This window comes from Erpetoichthys calabaricus, chromosome 13 (genome assembly GCF_900747795.2).
Source record: "Erpetoichthys calabaricus chromosome 13, fErpCal1.3, whole genome shotgun sequence".
NCBI classification, from domain to species: Eukaryota; Metazoa; Chordata; class Cladistia; order Polypteriformes; family Polypteridae; genus Erpetoichthys; species Erpetoichthys calabaricus.
In genome coordinates, this window is record NC_041406.2 from 135,725,333 (window position 1) to 135,738,832 (window position 13,500).

Sequence of the window (13,500 nt, forward strand, 5' to 3'; positions counted from 1 at the left end):
ATGCCATGCCACCTTTGCTTTAGATCTTTGTAGAGATGCCTTTTGAATGCAAGGCCATTTCGAATTCCTGATGAGTGATGTTATGATTGATCTAATTTCTTAAAGAATGATTTTTTGAATGTATAAATGGATGCTCTGGAACAGATAGCGCAGATTCAGGAGGATGTTCATTTTGCCAGCGTTTATTCTCTTTGCTAAGGTGAGATGAAGAGTTAACATCTATCCACCAGACGCTGAAAAGCTGCAGGTTCCCCGTGTAACCCGAATCGAAGGACACAATACTGCCAATGTCCGCTAGGAGTACTAAACGCGGTCTTAACCTTCGATGAATCCGTTAAAGGAATTTGCCAGTACCCCTTAGTCATGTCAAGTGTGGTCAAAAACTTATTTTGGCCAAGCCTCTTGAGGAGGTCGTCCACTCGGGGCATTGGATAAGCATCAAATTGGGATACTTGATTAAGCCAACGGAAGTCATTGCAAAACCTCCAACTCCCATCAGGCTTATTAACCAATACAATTTGGCTGGACCAGGGACTATAACTTTCCTCTATTACTCCTAGTTCCGGCATACACTTGATTTCAAGTTCCACCTCTATCTTCTTTGCCTCGGGAAGTTGGTAGGGCCGCTCTCTGATAACCCCGGGTGCTGTCACTATGTCATGCACAATCAGAGAGGTCCTTCCGGGTTTTTTACTCACCACCTCTGGTATGGACAGGATAGCTGCTTCCAGTTCCCATCTCTGGTTAGAGTTTAACTCTGTACCAAAATTAAGGTTGATGGTGTGAGCAAAGAATGAACTGGACTGAGCAGAGGTGGGATCAGAATCCCTTTCCTTCCATGGCTTCAGCAGGTTCACATGATAGATCTGCTCGCTTGGTCAACGATTGGGTTGTTTCACCAAATAATCGACGAGTCCTTTCCTCTCCTTAATTTCATAAGGTCCTTGCCAGTGGGCAAGTAATTTTGAGTGGGAGGTGGGAACTAAGACCATGACACGATCTCCCGGGTGGAACTCTCGGAGGGTTGTATCACGATCATAACGGGCCTGTGCTGCTTGCGCTTTGTGACATTTTAGAAAAGGTCTAATTCTTCCAAATCGATCATGTAACTGCACGATATACTCCAATATATTGGTAGAGGGAAGGGCCTCTCCTTCCCATCATTCTTTCAAAATATCCAATAATCCCCAAGGTTGTCATCCATATAACAATTCAAAAGGCGTAAACCCCGTAGAGGCTTGTGGGACTTTCCGATAGGCAAAGAGTATGAGGGGGAGGAACTGATCCCAGTTCCTCCTGTCCTCGCTGACCACCTTGTGAAGCATTTGCTTGAGAATCTGATTAAATCCCTCCACCAGACTGTTGGTTTGAGGATGATACACCACGGTTTTTAAGTGTTTTATTTTAAATAACTTGGCAACTTCCCTGAACGCCTCCGAGGTGAATGGCGCCCCTTGATCCATAAGGACCTCTTTAGGAATGCCGACACGCGCAAAGACTCCTACAAGTTCACATGCGATTATTTTCGACGTGGCTGAGCACAGGGGAACAGCCTCCAGATATCAAGTAGCATAATCAACGAGGACTGATATATATATTTATGTCCTCGGGCTGAGGGCTGTAAGGGTCCTACAATGTCGACCCCAATTCTCTCAAAGGGAACATCAATTAATGGAAGTTGAATGAGAGGATCTCTGTCCCTCCTAGGAATTTGCCGTAATTGACAATCTGGACAAGAGACGCAAAAACGGCGAAGGTTTTTTCGGGAGTAGTAATTGGTACACCGCTTTTATTATCTGACCAGTCCCGTCCGAGAATCACAGTGAAAAGTGGATGCTGGAGGACCGCCAAGGTAATTTTTTTCAGCGATCCTCCATAGCTAATGAAACATTGGATGGTTTTATATTTACGGGTTGCCCCATGTACACATGTAATACAGGTCGTTGTTTTTATCCACTGTCGCGGTAGTACATATCGGCGAGCAACAATGGAAATGTTAACTACCGGTATCAAGGAGTGCTTCTACTTTTTATCCATTAACTATTACTACTCCCGTATATGTTAGCGTTAGGGGGTTGACAAGTGCACATAAATCGCCTCTTCCCATCCACCTGCATCCCTCCTTGTCCCCTGGCAGTTTATTCGCCCCAAGGTCCGGGAACTTTGGAACAGGCTCCGGTTTATATGAAAGAGACCTAGTTTGTGTGACGTAATCCCCATGAAATCCACTAGAGGACCGTTCTGCTCCCTCAGATTGTGAGGCCAATTTAGATTTTTCCAGGAGCTTTATAAGCTACTCCATGTTGTGGAATTTTCCCCAGGCCGGCTGGGCAACATTTTTAGGGAGTCCTTTTAATAGCACAAAACAGGCAACCTGCTGCACTATTTGAAAAGGTGTTAATCTAAACGGCCTTAGCCAATGGGATGTTTGCTCCCAGAGAGCTTCTGCCTGCTCCCAGGTAGATCGCTCTGGATCTAACTCCCAGTTTTTTTAATATTCTTACCTGCTGGCCTGGGGAAAGCCCATTTTTATCTGGGATCTTAACCTCAATGGGTGGCTCAGCTCTCTCCTCTGAGAGAACATAATAAGCCCCCTTTGTTTCCTCCATAGGAACCAGTGCACGTCTATAAATCTCATCCATATTCTTCCTTTGAGAAAATACTAGCCCGGTTTCGTATTTAGGAAGCGGAGCCTGCCCCAAGTTACTCCTAATCCCCGAACAGACTCCCCACCAGGAAACTCTGCCCCAGTACTTTCTCACCTGATCAATTCTTTGGTCCTGTCCCGTTTTCTTTCGGGAACCACCATCCTGCCGACTACGCCACTCTGATAGTAATGAGACTTCAGACATCATAAAGATTTGGGGCAGCCACCCGTATATTATTTACCAGCTGAAAAAGTTTAGTGTTTGTTCACAAGACAGAGTCCAAAACAGAACTGATTATTTGGAGGTAAGATGGCGGTTTTAAGGGCTGGGAAAGGAAATGATGTCATCTAGTCCGGTGCCGGAAGTGACGTCATCAGAGGCACCGGAGCCGGAAGTGATATCATCAGAGGCACCGGAACCTGGTGAGATTTCCCGGGAATGGTCTGCAAGAAACTGAGAGAGACAGTCAGCACACTCTGCCACCCCCTGGTCGGGTGTAATATTACAGTTCCCCAGGCCCTTTAGCTGTCTCCTAAATGCATGCGTGTGACAGTGTGTTAAGTAATCTAATAACTTTTTTAAAGTAATGAGTAACCTAATGCCATACTTATTTTATTAAAGTAAAAATACCTGCATTGTTACCATTCCAGCTGCACTGGCTGTAAAGCAAGAAGCAAATGCACCAGTACACCTCTCCTTTTCAGGGCTCAGTTGCACAGCTAAGCAGAAAAGAGTTTGCTGCATGAAATCCAGTAACAGAAACTATTAGTAAATAGTGATGAGCGAAATCTGCAGTGTTTGCTTCACCTCTAGTTCAGAGAAGTCACAAAAGTGTTCAAGAATATCGTTAACTCTGTGAAATGCATTGAAGTCAGTGAGTGCGGACTAACTGAATTAGATTTGACTGGATTGAAATGGTGAAGTCATCTTTATAGTGTCACTGGGGGCTAGGGAAATGTCTGCCAACTACACTGGATCATTTATTGTAGCCAAAAAGGTGACCTGAGCTGTGCGTCAGTAGTGCTAACCACTGCACCACTTTGCCTCCATGAGATCAAAGAAGAAAGAGGATGGGAAAAGAGGTTGGATGTGATTTACTTCATTCATAGCACATGTATTTATAAAACACAGAAAAAAATTGTGTTTTTCTCTGATTTTGGTCAGTTTCATGAAGTGCTTAGGATTTAGTAACAGATCCTGGCAAGTCAAATGTGCAGTTTTTCAAACAAAAGAAGAAGGTAACACACTATACTGCATTACATTTTACAATACGTAACTACTGTATATCCCATATTTAGTTACTTTTTTGTAAGTAGTGAGTAATGTAACTAAGTTACTTTTAATACTCCTCACACCGCTCAGCAGCTGCAGGCTCCATTCTTGTTTTCAGATTGACGGTGGTCATTGATGGTGTTTAATCTTTTTTAGTGCATGTCTATGAAATCATAGTATGTTGTCAGAGGAGAACTCCATAACTGTACTCACACATGTAAACAACCAGGTTACTTCTCTCATCCTAATTTTTGTATATATTTGTAAAAACACTTAATGTAACTAGGTATCACTTTATGTGTTTTGCTTCCCTTTCGTCTTCCATTCAGGATTGATATTGACAAAGAATGTGCTGAAGTTGATGAAAAAAAGGACAAAGAAGACAGTGTCCAAACCGTTAGCAGAAGCAGCTTGTCGGAAATAAAGAGAGAGATTGATTGTGCAGGTAAGAAATCTTGGCAAATGTTGTCAATACACATTATTTGTAACTTGCAGCAGTTCTTTGCCATGGGAAGGTGAATGAACGTTAATGTTTGCTATTAAGATGTGTTAATCCTGTAGAAAATGAATGGTTAAATAGATGTAAAACCGTATGTCTGTCATATTGCTAGTGGGAATTTCCATGATGTTTTTGTTAAATTCACTATGTTTTTGAGTCCTTTCTTAATGACTAATTTCAATTCTTATCTCCTAGACTTATCACAAATAGAAAAAAAATACATTGCAAACCATGAAAAAAATAAAGGAAATGAAGCTTTTGCTGCTAAAGATTATGACGAGGCCATAACTTATTACACAAGGTATTGTACAGTTCTTGTACAGGAATATAGGGAGAATAATTTAGATAAGACCATTTTAAATTTATGACTATTTAAAATTTTTGGCAGAACACTGTATAAATTGGGCAGGAATAGCATCATTTAAGTACATGTGATTTTATTGATTTGTGTTTGTTTGTAACTGAGCTGTTGAATTTGGTTTAAAGAGTTTTAAACAGTTATTGTAAACATACTGTTACATAACAGGAGTATTTCAGTGATGCCATCAGTAGCAGCTTATAACAACAGAGCCCAAGCAGAAATTAAGCTTTGCCAGTGGACTAATGCTTTAAATGACTGTCAGAAAGTGTTAGAAGTGGAACCTAAAAATCTTAAAGGTATGTAAATCCATACAGTTGCAGTAATAATCATGTTAATGTAATATTTGCTTGCATAATAGTTCTGTTTCCTTATAAGGAACTGTTAAACCTTGCTTTTTTTTTTTCTAGGAATTCTCCGCCGTGCCACCGTATACTTGAATACAGGCAATTTTAAGGCATCTATTGCAGATTTGACAGAGGTAATACAAGCTGAACCAAGCAATCCCACAGCAAAGGTATGCATTGTTTCTTAATGTACTTTTTTCATTAGCATAAATAACTTCTCAGTCTACTGCATCTCACAGTATTATCAGTATTCTAATTAAGATGCATTAAAACGTATACTTTAAAAATTAAGATGCTTAATAAAAATGGTGAATGTTATGCAGGTAACTGTACAAATTCAAATCCCATTCATTCATCTGTTGTCTGTTTTCAGTTTATTTTAATTTAGCACATTTACATAGCTCAGAGCCCTGTACACATTTATTCAGCCATCTATTTTCTAACCTGCTTATCCTATTTAAGGTTTTGAGGAGCTAGTGCTTGCCCTGGCAGCACTGGGTTCAACGCAGGAACCAACCTAGGGAGGGATGCCTATCCATTATAGGGTGCACTCACCTTCACTCCAACATTTATCCATTTTGGCCCAATTTAGAATCACAAAAAAATGAACCTAATCTATGGTGCATATCTTTAGAATTACGAAATAAAGGTAGATATGTGATGCATATTTCAGCTGCACTCAGACAGTGCCTGGGCTAGAAACTAAACCCATGAAGCTGGGGCTTAGAGTCAGAAGCTACTATGTCACCATGCCACTCATATACATGTGTATGTCTATACTGTTCATTGATTCGACGATGGCACTGTCTATCCATTTGTCCATCTGTGACACACCTCCTCCTGTGTGTACACTGGTGGGAGAGCAGTCAAGTTTGGGAAAGATCTGGGGACACAATGGGAAGGGGAATTGCCCCTAAGGCCCAGTAGGTTGGTGTTGATAGAGATGTCTTGTCGCTGTCTTCTGCTCCTGTTGATGGGTCCATTGTTCGAATTGACAGACTCCTTTAATGACTATCCATCTACACCGTGTGCGATCCTTCAACAAGTGTCTCGAGCTGCATATTATGGAATGAAGCAAGCCTTGAGGGAATGCTTCAGGTAGTTCTTCCAGTGTTTCTTCGGGCCATCCTGCAGTCCGGATCTTTCAGCAAGCTCACCATACAGGGCCATCCAGGAAAACCAAGACTCATCAATGTGGGTTCCACGCCCAGTTCAGCAGAAGACATGGCTGAGCAGCATGCTTGTAATGCTAGTTGATAAACAGCATCCCAGAATTTTAGAGTGTGGGATCCTGTCCTCCCAAGTGATGCCCAGGATCTTCTGGAGACCATAGACGTGGAACAAATGTAGGATGCAGGTTTGCTTGTGGTAGGTAGTCCAGGACTCGCATCCATACAGGAGAGTTGATATACACACCACATGATAGACCACAACCTAGGTTGTCATGCAGAGATTTTGGTTAGAGAAGACACACTTGTGTAGGCAGTTAAAAGCGGAGGAGGATTGTCAGTGGTGGTTCTCAGTCTTCTCAGGCACAGAGGACCAAAGGAACCACTGGGTTCATTTGGTTCAAGAATTCCCAAAAATGTTTTGCCCAATGATCCAAGATCAGTTCCTTGTCTTTGAGTGCCATGCCATCAATGTAATTGATCTCATTTTTTTCCACTTTTGCAAGAGGGAAACTGAAGGTGAGCTTCAAATACTTCATTCTTAGCCTCCAGAAGGGGGAGAATCTCGTCTGTGGCTTCTTTGGAAGCAGTGTGGATTTTTTGTCTTGGACAATACAAGGGCTTTCTTGAAGGAGAACTTTGAGGGCTCTAAGCAGAATCAGGATTGATAGTTTTGATGTCAACATTTGTGGTCTGGGATCGGAATGTGTTCAAGCTGTGATTGTGAAGTGAGTTGTCAATATGTCTCTGGTGTTGGTAGTTGCTTGGGATGCAATGTTCAGGCGTGTTTTCGAGGCTTGTCTTCTAGTTGGTGTTCTGAGTAAAGCATGAAGGATGGACTAGTCAAGTCTGTGGTCTATTTAACAGTTCTGCTCCTCGCATCACTTTGCATCAATTAGGACATCCTGGAGATCATGCCGATGGACAATGGGATGCTCCAGAATGTTCCAAGTGTTTGACTGAGAATCCATCCATGTCATGAGTTTGTCAGGGAGTTGAAACATTGCGTCAGTAATGGATAGTTAGTGATTCATACAGAATGACAAGAGACGGAGCCCATTAGCATTCATGTTTCCAGTTCTGTGTTTCCCGATCATATTCCATATGTCAGAGCTCCTTCAAACTTGTGTGTTAAACTGTCTAAGTAAGACAAAGGGAAATATAGAAGTCGTCTTTTCTTCCTCTGTAGAGTCTATCCTGAGAGCATGTGCACTGATGATTGTCACATGGGAGCCTTTTGCCATTGGAAGATGCAGGATCATTAAGTGTGAGCTGATGCTGATAGGGGACTCTGGGATTTTCGGGAGGACTTCACTCTTGGCAGCAAGGCTAATTCTGTGGATGCAAATCTCTGATTGTGGCTGGCCTTTCCTGAAGAATGTATACCCAGCTGTGATTTAACACTAGAATTACCAAAGCCTACGAAAAAACTTGTAAATCCATCCCACCTTAAATCCCTTCACACCTCTCCGTCACCTTTTTGGCATGACCAGAATTCTATATCACTGTATTTTTCAAAATTATACCGGTTTCACAGTATTGGACGGTATTTTTTTCCCATGCATGAGTGGATGTTAACGACATTTTCCGCGGCAATTACTGCAGTAGACTGGCTAAGAGTAACCTGTTCCACTGTCATGAGAATTGTACATTGTACAATAAAACATTTTAATGTGCACACAAGTATTAATACAGGTTTGCATGACCCCATAAAGTGATAGTTTTCAAGGGGGTGGCACTAATGAAGAGAAGGGATCACATTGCATGACAATTGCAGTCAAAATATAGAACCTTTTTATTGAACACATTTTACAAACAACTTAAACTATAATTTTGACAACATATTTTCAACCATCCAAAGAGGCATTTAGATTTAGTAAAATATTCAGAGGTGCTTGTCAAAAGTTATACTGCACTGAACATGTCCTTAGAAAAGGAATAAATAGTAAATATTTTTTGTAAATCAACTACACTTTCTGTTAATGTAAACAATCTCTGTCCACTGACATGTTAAAGTGACTTTTTTAAACAACTTTACCATCATTAAACTGCATAACATTTAAACTAATAAATAATAACGATAACATAAATAATAGTGCAACCTCCAGTAATAATGCTATGACTTCAAGGCTTCAAGCCCAAGTACATTACACACTATTCACTAAATAAAATAAAACAAGTGCAACTTGGTGATGACATCTTTACCAACTGAACCATCATTAAGGCAAACTGCATTAATATGGACCTTTCTTCAAGCTAAGCTATATACATAAATAATAAAACTGTAACTTGCATTTATAATGCTATTACACAGTACCCAGGTACATTACACAGTATTCAAGTATTGGAAAAAAAAAATAAAACAAGTGCAACTTGGCTTACAGTATTATCCAGTAGTATTGAAACAGTATTCATACATTTGAACATAATGAACAAGGCACTTATGTAAATCTTAGACATTACAAATTCTGGGCAAGGAAAACCAGATGGTCAACAGCATCTGGTTTGAGTGCTGCCCTGTGGCACGTGACAATGTTCCTACCAGAGCTGAAAGCTTTTTCATATGGAGAACTGGTAGCAGGGATACACAAATATCGTCGGGCTAGCTTTGCAACTCAGGGGAAATGTGCTTGGTGGCATTTCCACCACTCCAAAGGGTCTGCATCACTGTCAACCTCTGTGGTCTGCAGGTAGGTTCTCAGCTCCATTTTGATGCTTTCCTCATCTGACAGTCTAAAACTGCTGGAGCACATGGTGCCCGTGCTCTGCTTTTTGAAAAAGCTGGACAAAGACTTTTTTTCTTTTTTCCTCAGGAGGAGGAACAGGCTCTGCTACTGCACCAGAATCCATTGAGAGAGCTGACATTGCCATTGCTGGCTTCATGTTGATCCTTTACTGTAGTTGTTTTATTTCTTCTACTGCTCTGGATATAATGTATTCCACCTTTTCGATCTTTATGTAGGTTGTTCTAAATTGTAGGTCAAGAAGAGATGTGACATCCAGGAGGTCATCCTAGGCAGGATCTCGATATTTTTCGTTCAAGTAGGCTAGAATGTTTTTCTTCACATCCTTGGCCAGTTGCGTATCATTCTCTTCCTCAGCAAGAATGCTTGTGTTGAACAGATGGAGTACGGGCTTGAGGTAGGAGATGCTGACATAGTGTTCTCGTGACAAGGCATCTGTGAAGTCCTGTATAAACGGTGCGTACGCACAAAAATGTTGCGTACTCCTGTTCCAATGCTCAACTCGCGATGTATAGAACCTAAACTTGGTGTAAAGCCACGCACATTTTCATGCCAGATAAATGCTTGGCATATGCAAGTTCTCCGCACGATTTTGCAAACTGTCGGCACCCAGCATCAAAGCAGTGCTTTTGTTCAAGTGTGGTTTCCCTTTCTTTTTTAGATGCACATCCCTGACGTGGCTTTATAAATACACTGAAATTAACCGCATATTGTTTATTAGTTTAAGGCATCTGATTGTAATTAACCTGTAACAATATAATGGTCCACGGAATGGCCAAACTATTCCAAATACCATAGCTGCTTTAGTGTTGTTCCTCTCAATACACCACTCAGAGTATTTATCCCACTGTATCTGAGTGTGGAATCACAGCTCTTCAGCAGCTGATCAGAAAGAGAATTATCGGTATACAGCATAAAGCGCATGCTGCCTCAGCCATGCGCACTGTCTATTGAACTGCTCTCATACGGCAAACGCTTTAGAGCCTTTCCTGTATGGACCTTGCAGTTCAGAAACAGTTTCATCCCAAGAACTATAAACGCACTCAATCAGTCCATCAAGTGCTCCTTGTTAAACTGTTTGTACTTATTAGTACAATTACCTCACTGTAAACTTGCAATACAGTTATAATATTGCACAACCTGAGCCACTTTATAAAGCGCGTATTTACATATGAAAACAATATCATTTTTTAAAATGAAATGCAGCAAAATATGTTTATTACATTATACAGATAAAATGTTAACATCATTTAAAATCTATATTGTTAATAATTCAACATATGAGGACACGGTGTCGCAGCACTAGCTAGTTCAGAGGTTGGTCCTGCCTAGCGCTGTATTCTTGCTGAGGCTGGTGCGACACTGGAAGGACAGATGAATAGAATAATTAAACATGTACTACGAAGATTTTTCAATGTTCCTTAAAGTTTTGAAGAATCGGCATTCTAAGCTTACAGATGTCTTAACATCTGTTACAGTGCTGATTGTATGGTGATTGGTTACTTGGAGAAAGAAAATGAAGGAAAGGTATTGGAGGTTAGTACGTTTGAAAGAGACAGTACTGCTGCAATAAATTATTTCATCGAAGGTTGATAGCTTGTCACTATCATTGCACCACCGTGTTCCCATGTTTAATAACATGCTTTAACTCCTATCATCATGAAAATTATATCAAGTATTCATCTCAGTATTTTAATTATTGAGAGAGCAAGTGTAATGGATTCTGTGTCCAGTCGGAGGAAGAGAAAGCCCGTTTAAGAAGCACATAGTGATTCACACACATAGAGCACATAGAAGATCAAATACAAAACAAAGCATTTAATGTGCTACTTTAGTTAAGATGTTATTTGAGAAACTAGTAAATTAAACGATTTAAAGATGAAGTATATGATGTTCTACTTTAATGACAAAATAAACTACGTGATTAAACTGGAAATTTCGATATTAAAGTTGACATTTCAAGATTTTTTCTGTGTCTCTATTTTTTTTCTTTTCTCTGTACCCTAATAAGCTTTCATATGACACTCAGACGGTGGGCTACGACATGCTTTTTCACACCGACTTTGATATCTGACAGATATATCTATCTTTTTTATTTCAGGCACTGTGCAACTTTGTGAACTTGAGCTTTTGAGTTTCTCCGACACTGTGTCACTCGATCAGCTTTCTTTTGTTGTTTATACCACTGTTTAAACAAACAAATAGTATGTTTTTCCTTGCCTCCACTTGGTATTCGCTGAAATTCTTCTATTTTCCCACATGCTTTTGCCATTGCCTTTTCACAGAACGCTGAGCTTAAGGGCTATTTATATTGATTTGCATATTCAAATAGGTTTAATTCTGGGAAGAGTTGGGGTGGGGCAGTAGGCACATGCACTTTCGTTACTTTTCACGCTGACTGGGATTTATGGAGTGGAAGAATGTGGAAGTTGGCGAACGCACCGATTTATGCATCTGGATTTTTTTGTGCATACGCACATTTCCGCATTTGACCTTATGCCATGTTTTAATGTGAATTCTACGCATGGCGTTATGCATGAGGCCCCTGGAGTGGGCTCAACACCTTGTTCACATTCTCCAGCACATCCACATCCTGCCAGCTGAGCACCAAGTGCCTTAATTTTCTGTTATCTTTTAGAACCTGACTAATTGCGCTCTCCTGCTCAAGTACTCTTTGTATCATCTTTTGACGTGCCTGCCACCTGGTAGGCGTCTCAGTCATGAGCATGTGCTTTGGCAGGCCACACAAAGTTAAATGTAAATCTCCTATCATGTCATGTAATGCATTACTGGAAAATTATGATACAGGTAGCCCCCAGTTACGATTGGTTATGTTCCACACATCAGATCGCAAGTCGAATTAATCATAAGTCTCATAACCTAGCCTAAGGTACTGTACTCAGAGCCTACTCAACTTTTTGAGGGCTGAATATTTTTTTACACATACTGTAAGCCGACATAAAACATTTGTTGCTGCGTGCTGTGCCTGCTGTCAGTGCCTGCTTGCAGTTTCTAACTGTGCAAGGGGCGACTCGATGGCCAGCAGGAATGCACGGTGGACTGGCTGTCTTTGTGAGACAGGTGACCGTTGCAGTGAGACGCAATATGGTTTGTACTTCGAGTGATCGTAAGTTTCGGTCATCCCAGGCGAACGTTGCCATGGGTGCATCAGCTACAGGAATGTGTTCAGCACCACGATCAGCTGGGGACCGATCAGCTGATCCCGGTACCTCACTTTTGTTTTCGATCTCCAGATCTATTGCATCAAAATCGGAGTCTGACAAGTCAGAGCCCGATTCAGCAATAATACGCATAAAGTCATCCACAAATTATTTTGTTTTGAGCATTCACTTTGATATCTCTCCACATGTCATTTTAGAAGCTGTTTGCTTCAGGAAATCGAGGTCAAATCAACAAAGCTAACTTCCTTCTAGCAATAGCGTATCAAAAAGCACTGTAACAACAAGATCACTGATTTCTATTGATCGCTAGCTAGACTGAGGCATCTCACAACGTGGGAGTTTCTGCCAACGTATCGTACTGCATCACTCGGATCGCTCAGCCCATAGAAATTTTCGCTTGCCGCACCAACTTGAACATTTTTATATTTTATACAATTTTATATAAATTAGCGTCTCGCTTTCAACATTGTAACTTCGAAAAATCTAAGTTGAACCATCGTAAGTAGGGGACTACCTGTACTGACTGATAAAAGAGATAACAGAAAACTGATAATACACACATTCATTGTACATTTCATATTACTATGGTATGTTTTTACTACCATTACTTCTTCTTTCGCTGCTCCCGTTGGGGGTTGCCACAGTGGATCGTCTTCTCCCATATCTTTCTGTCCTCTGCATCTTGTTCTGTTACACCCATCACCTGCTTGTCCTCTCTCACCACATCCATAAACCTTCTCTTAGGCCTTCCTCTTTTTCTCTTTCCTGGCGGCTCAATCCTTAGCATCCTTCTCCCAATATACTCAGCATCTCTCCTCTGCACATGTCCAAACCAACGCAATCTCGCCTCTCTGACTTTGTCTCCCAACCGTTCAACCTGAGCTGACCCTCTAATGTACTCATTTCTAATCCTGTCCATCCTTGTCACACCCAATGCAAATCTTAGCATCTTTAACTCCACCTCCAGCTCTTTCTCCTGCTTTCTGGGTCAGTGCCACTGTCTCCAACCCATATAACAGAGCTGGTCTCACTACCATGCTGTAGACCTTCCCTTTCACTCTTGCTGATATCTATCTGTCACAAATCACTTCTGACTCTCTTCTCTACCCATTCCACCCAGCCTGCACTCTTTTTCACCTCTCTTCCACAATCCCCATTACTCTGTACTGTTGATCCCAAGTATTTAAACTCATCCAACTTCGCCAACTCTACTCCTTGCATCCTCACCATTCCGCTGACCGCCCTCTCATTTACACACATGAATTCTGTCTTGTTCCTACT

At 41.1% G+C, this 13,500-nt stretch overlaps 1 protein-coding gene across 3 annotated transcripts in view; it reads left to right on the top strand.

Moving 5' to 3' along the window:
* The window catches only part of LOC114663726 (sperm-associated antigen 1-like), a 121,422-nt gene that overhangs the window by 44,560 nt on the left and 63,362 nt on the right, over nt 1–13,500 (top strand). For all 3 annotated transcript variants that reach the window (XM_051935497.1, XM_028817648.2, XM_051935498.1), the window contains exons 6-9: nt 4,250–4,365; nt 4,615–4,720; nt 4,946–5,076; nt 5,188–5,294. In XM_051935497.1, the coding sequence (XP_051791457.1) occupies nt 4,250–4,365; nt 4,615–4,720; nt 4,946–5,076; nt 5,188–5,294 (460 nt within the window). The remainder of the gene's footprint in view (nt 1–4,249; nt 4,366–4,614; nt 4,721–4,945; nt 5,077–5,187; nt 5,295–13,500) is intronic.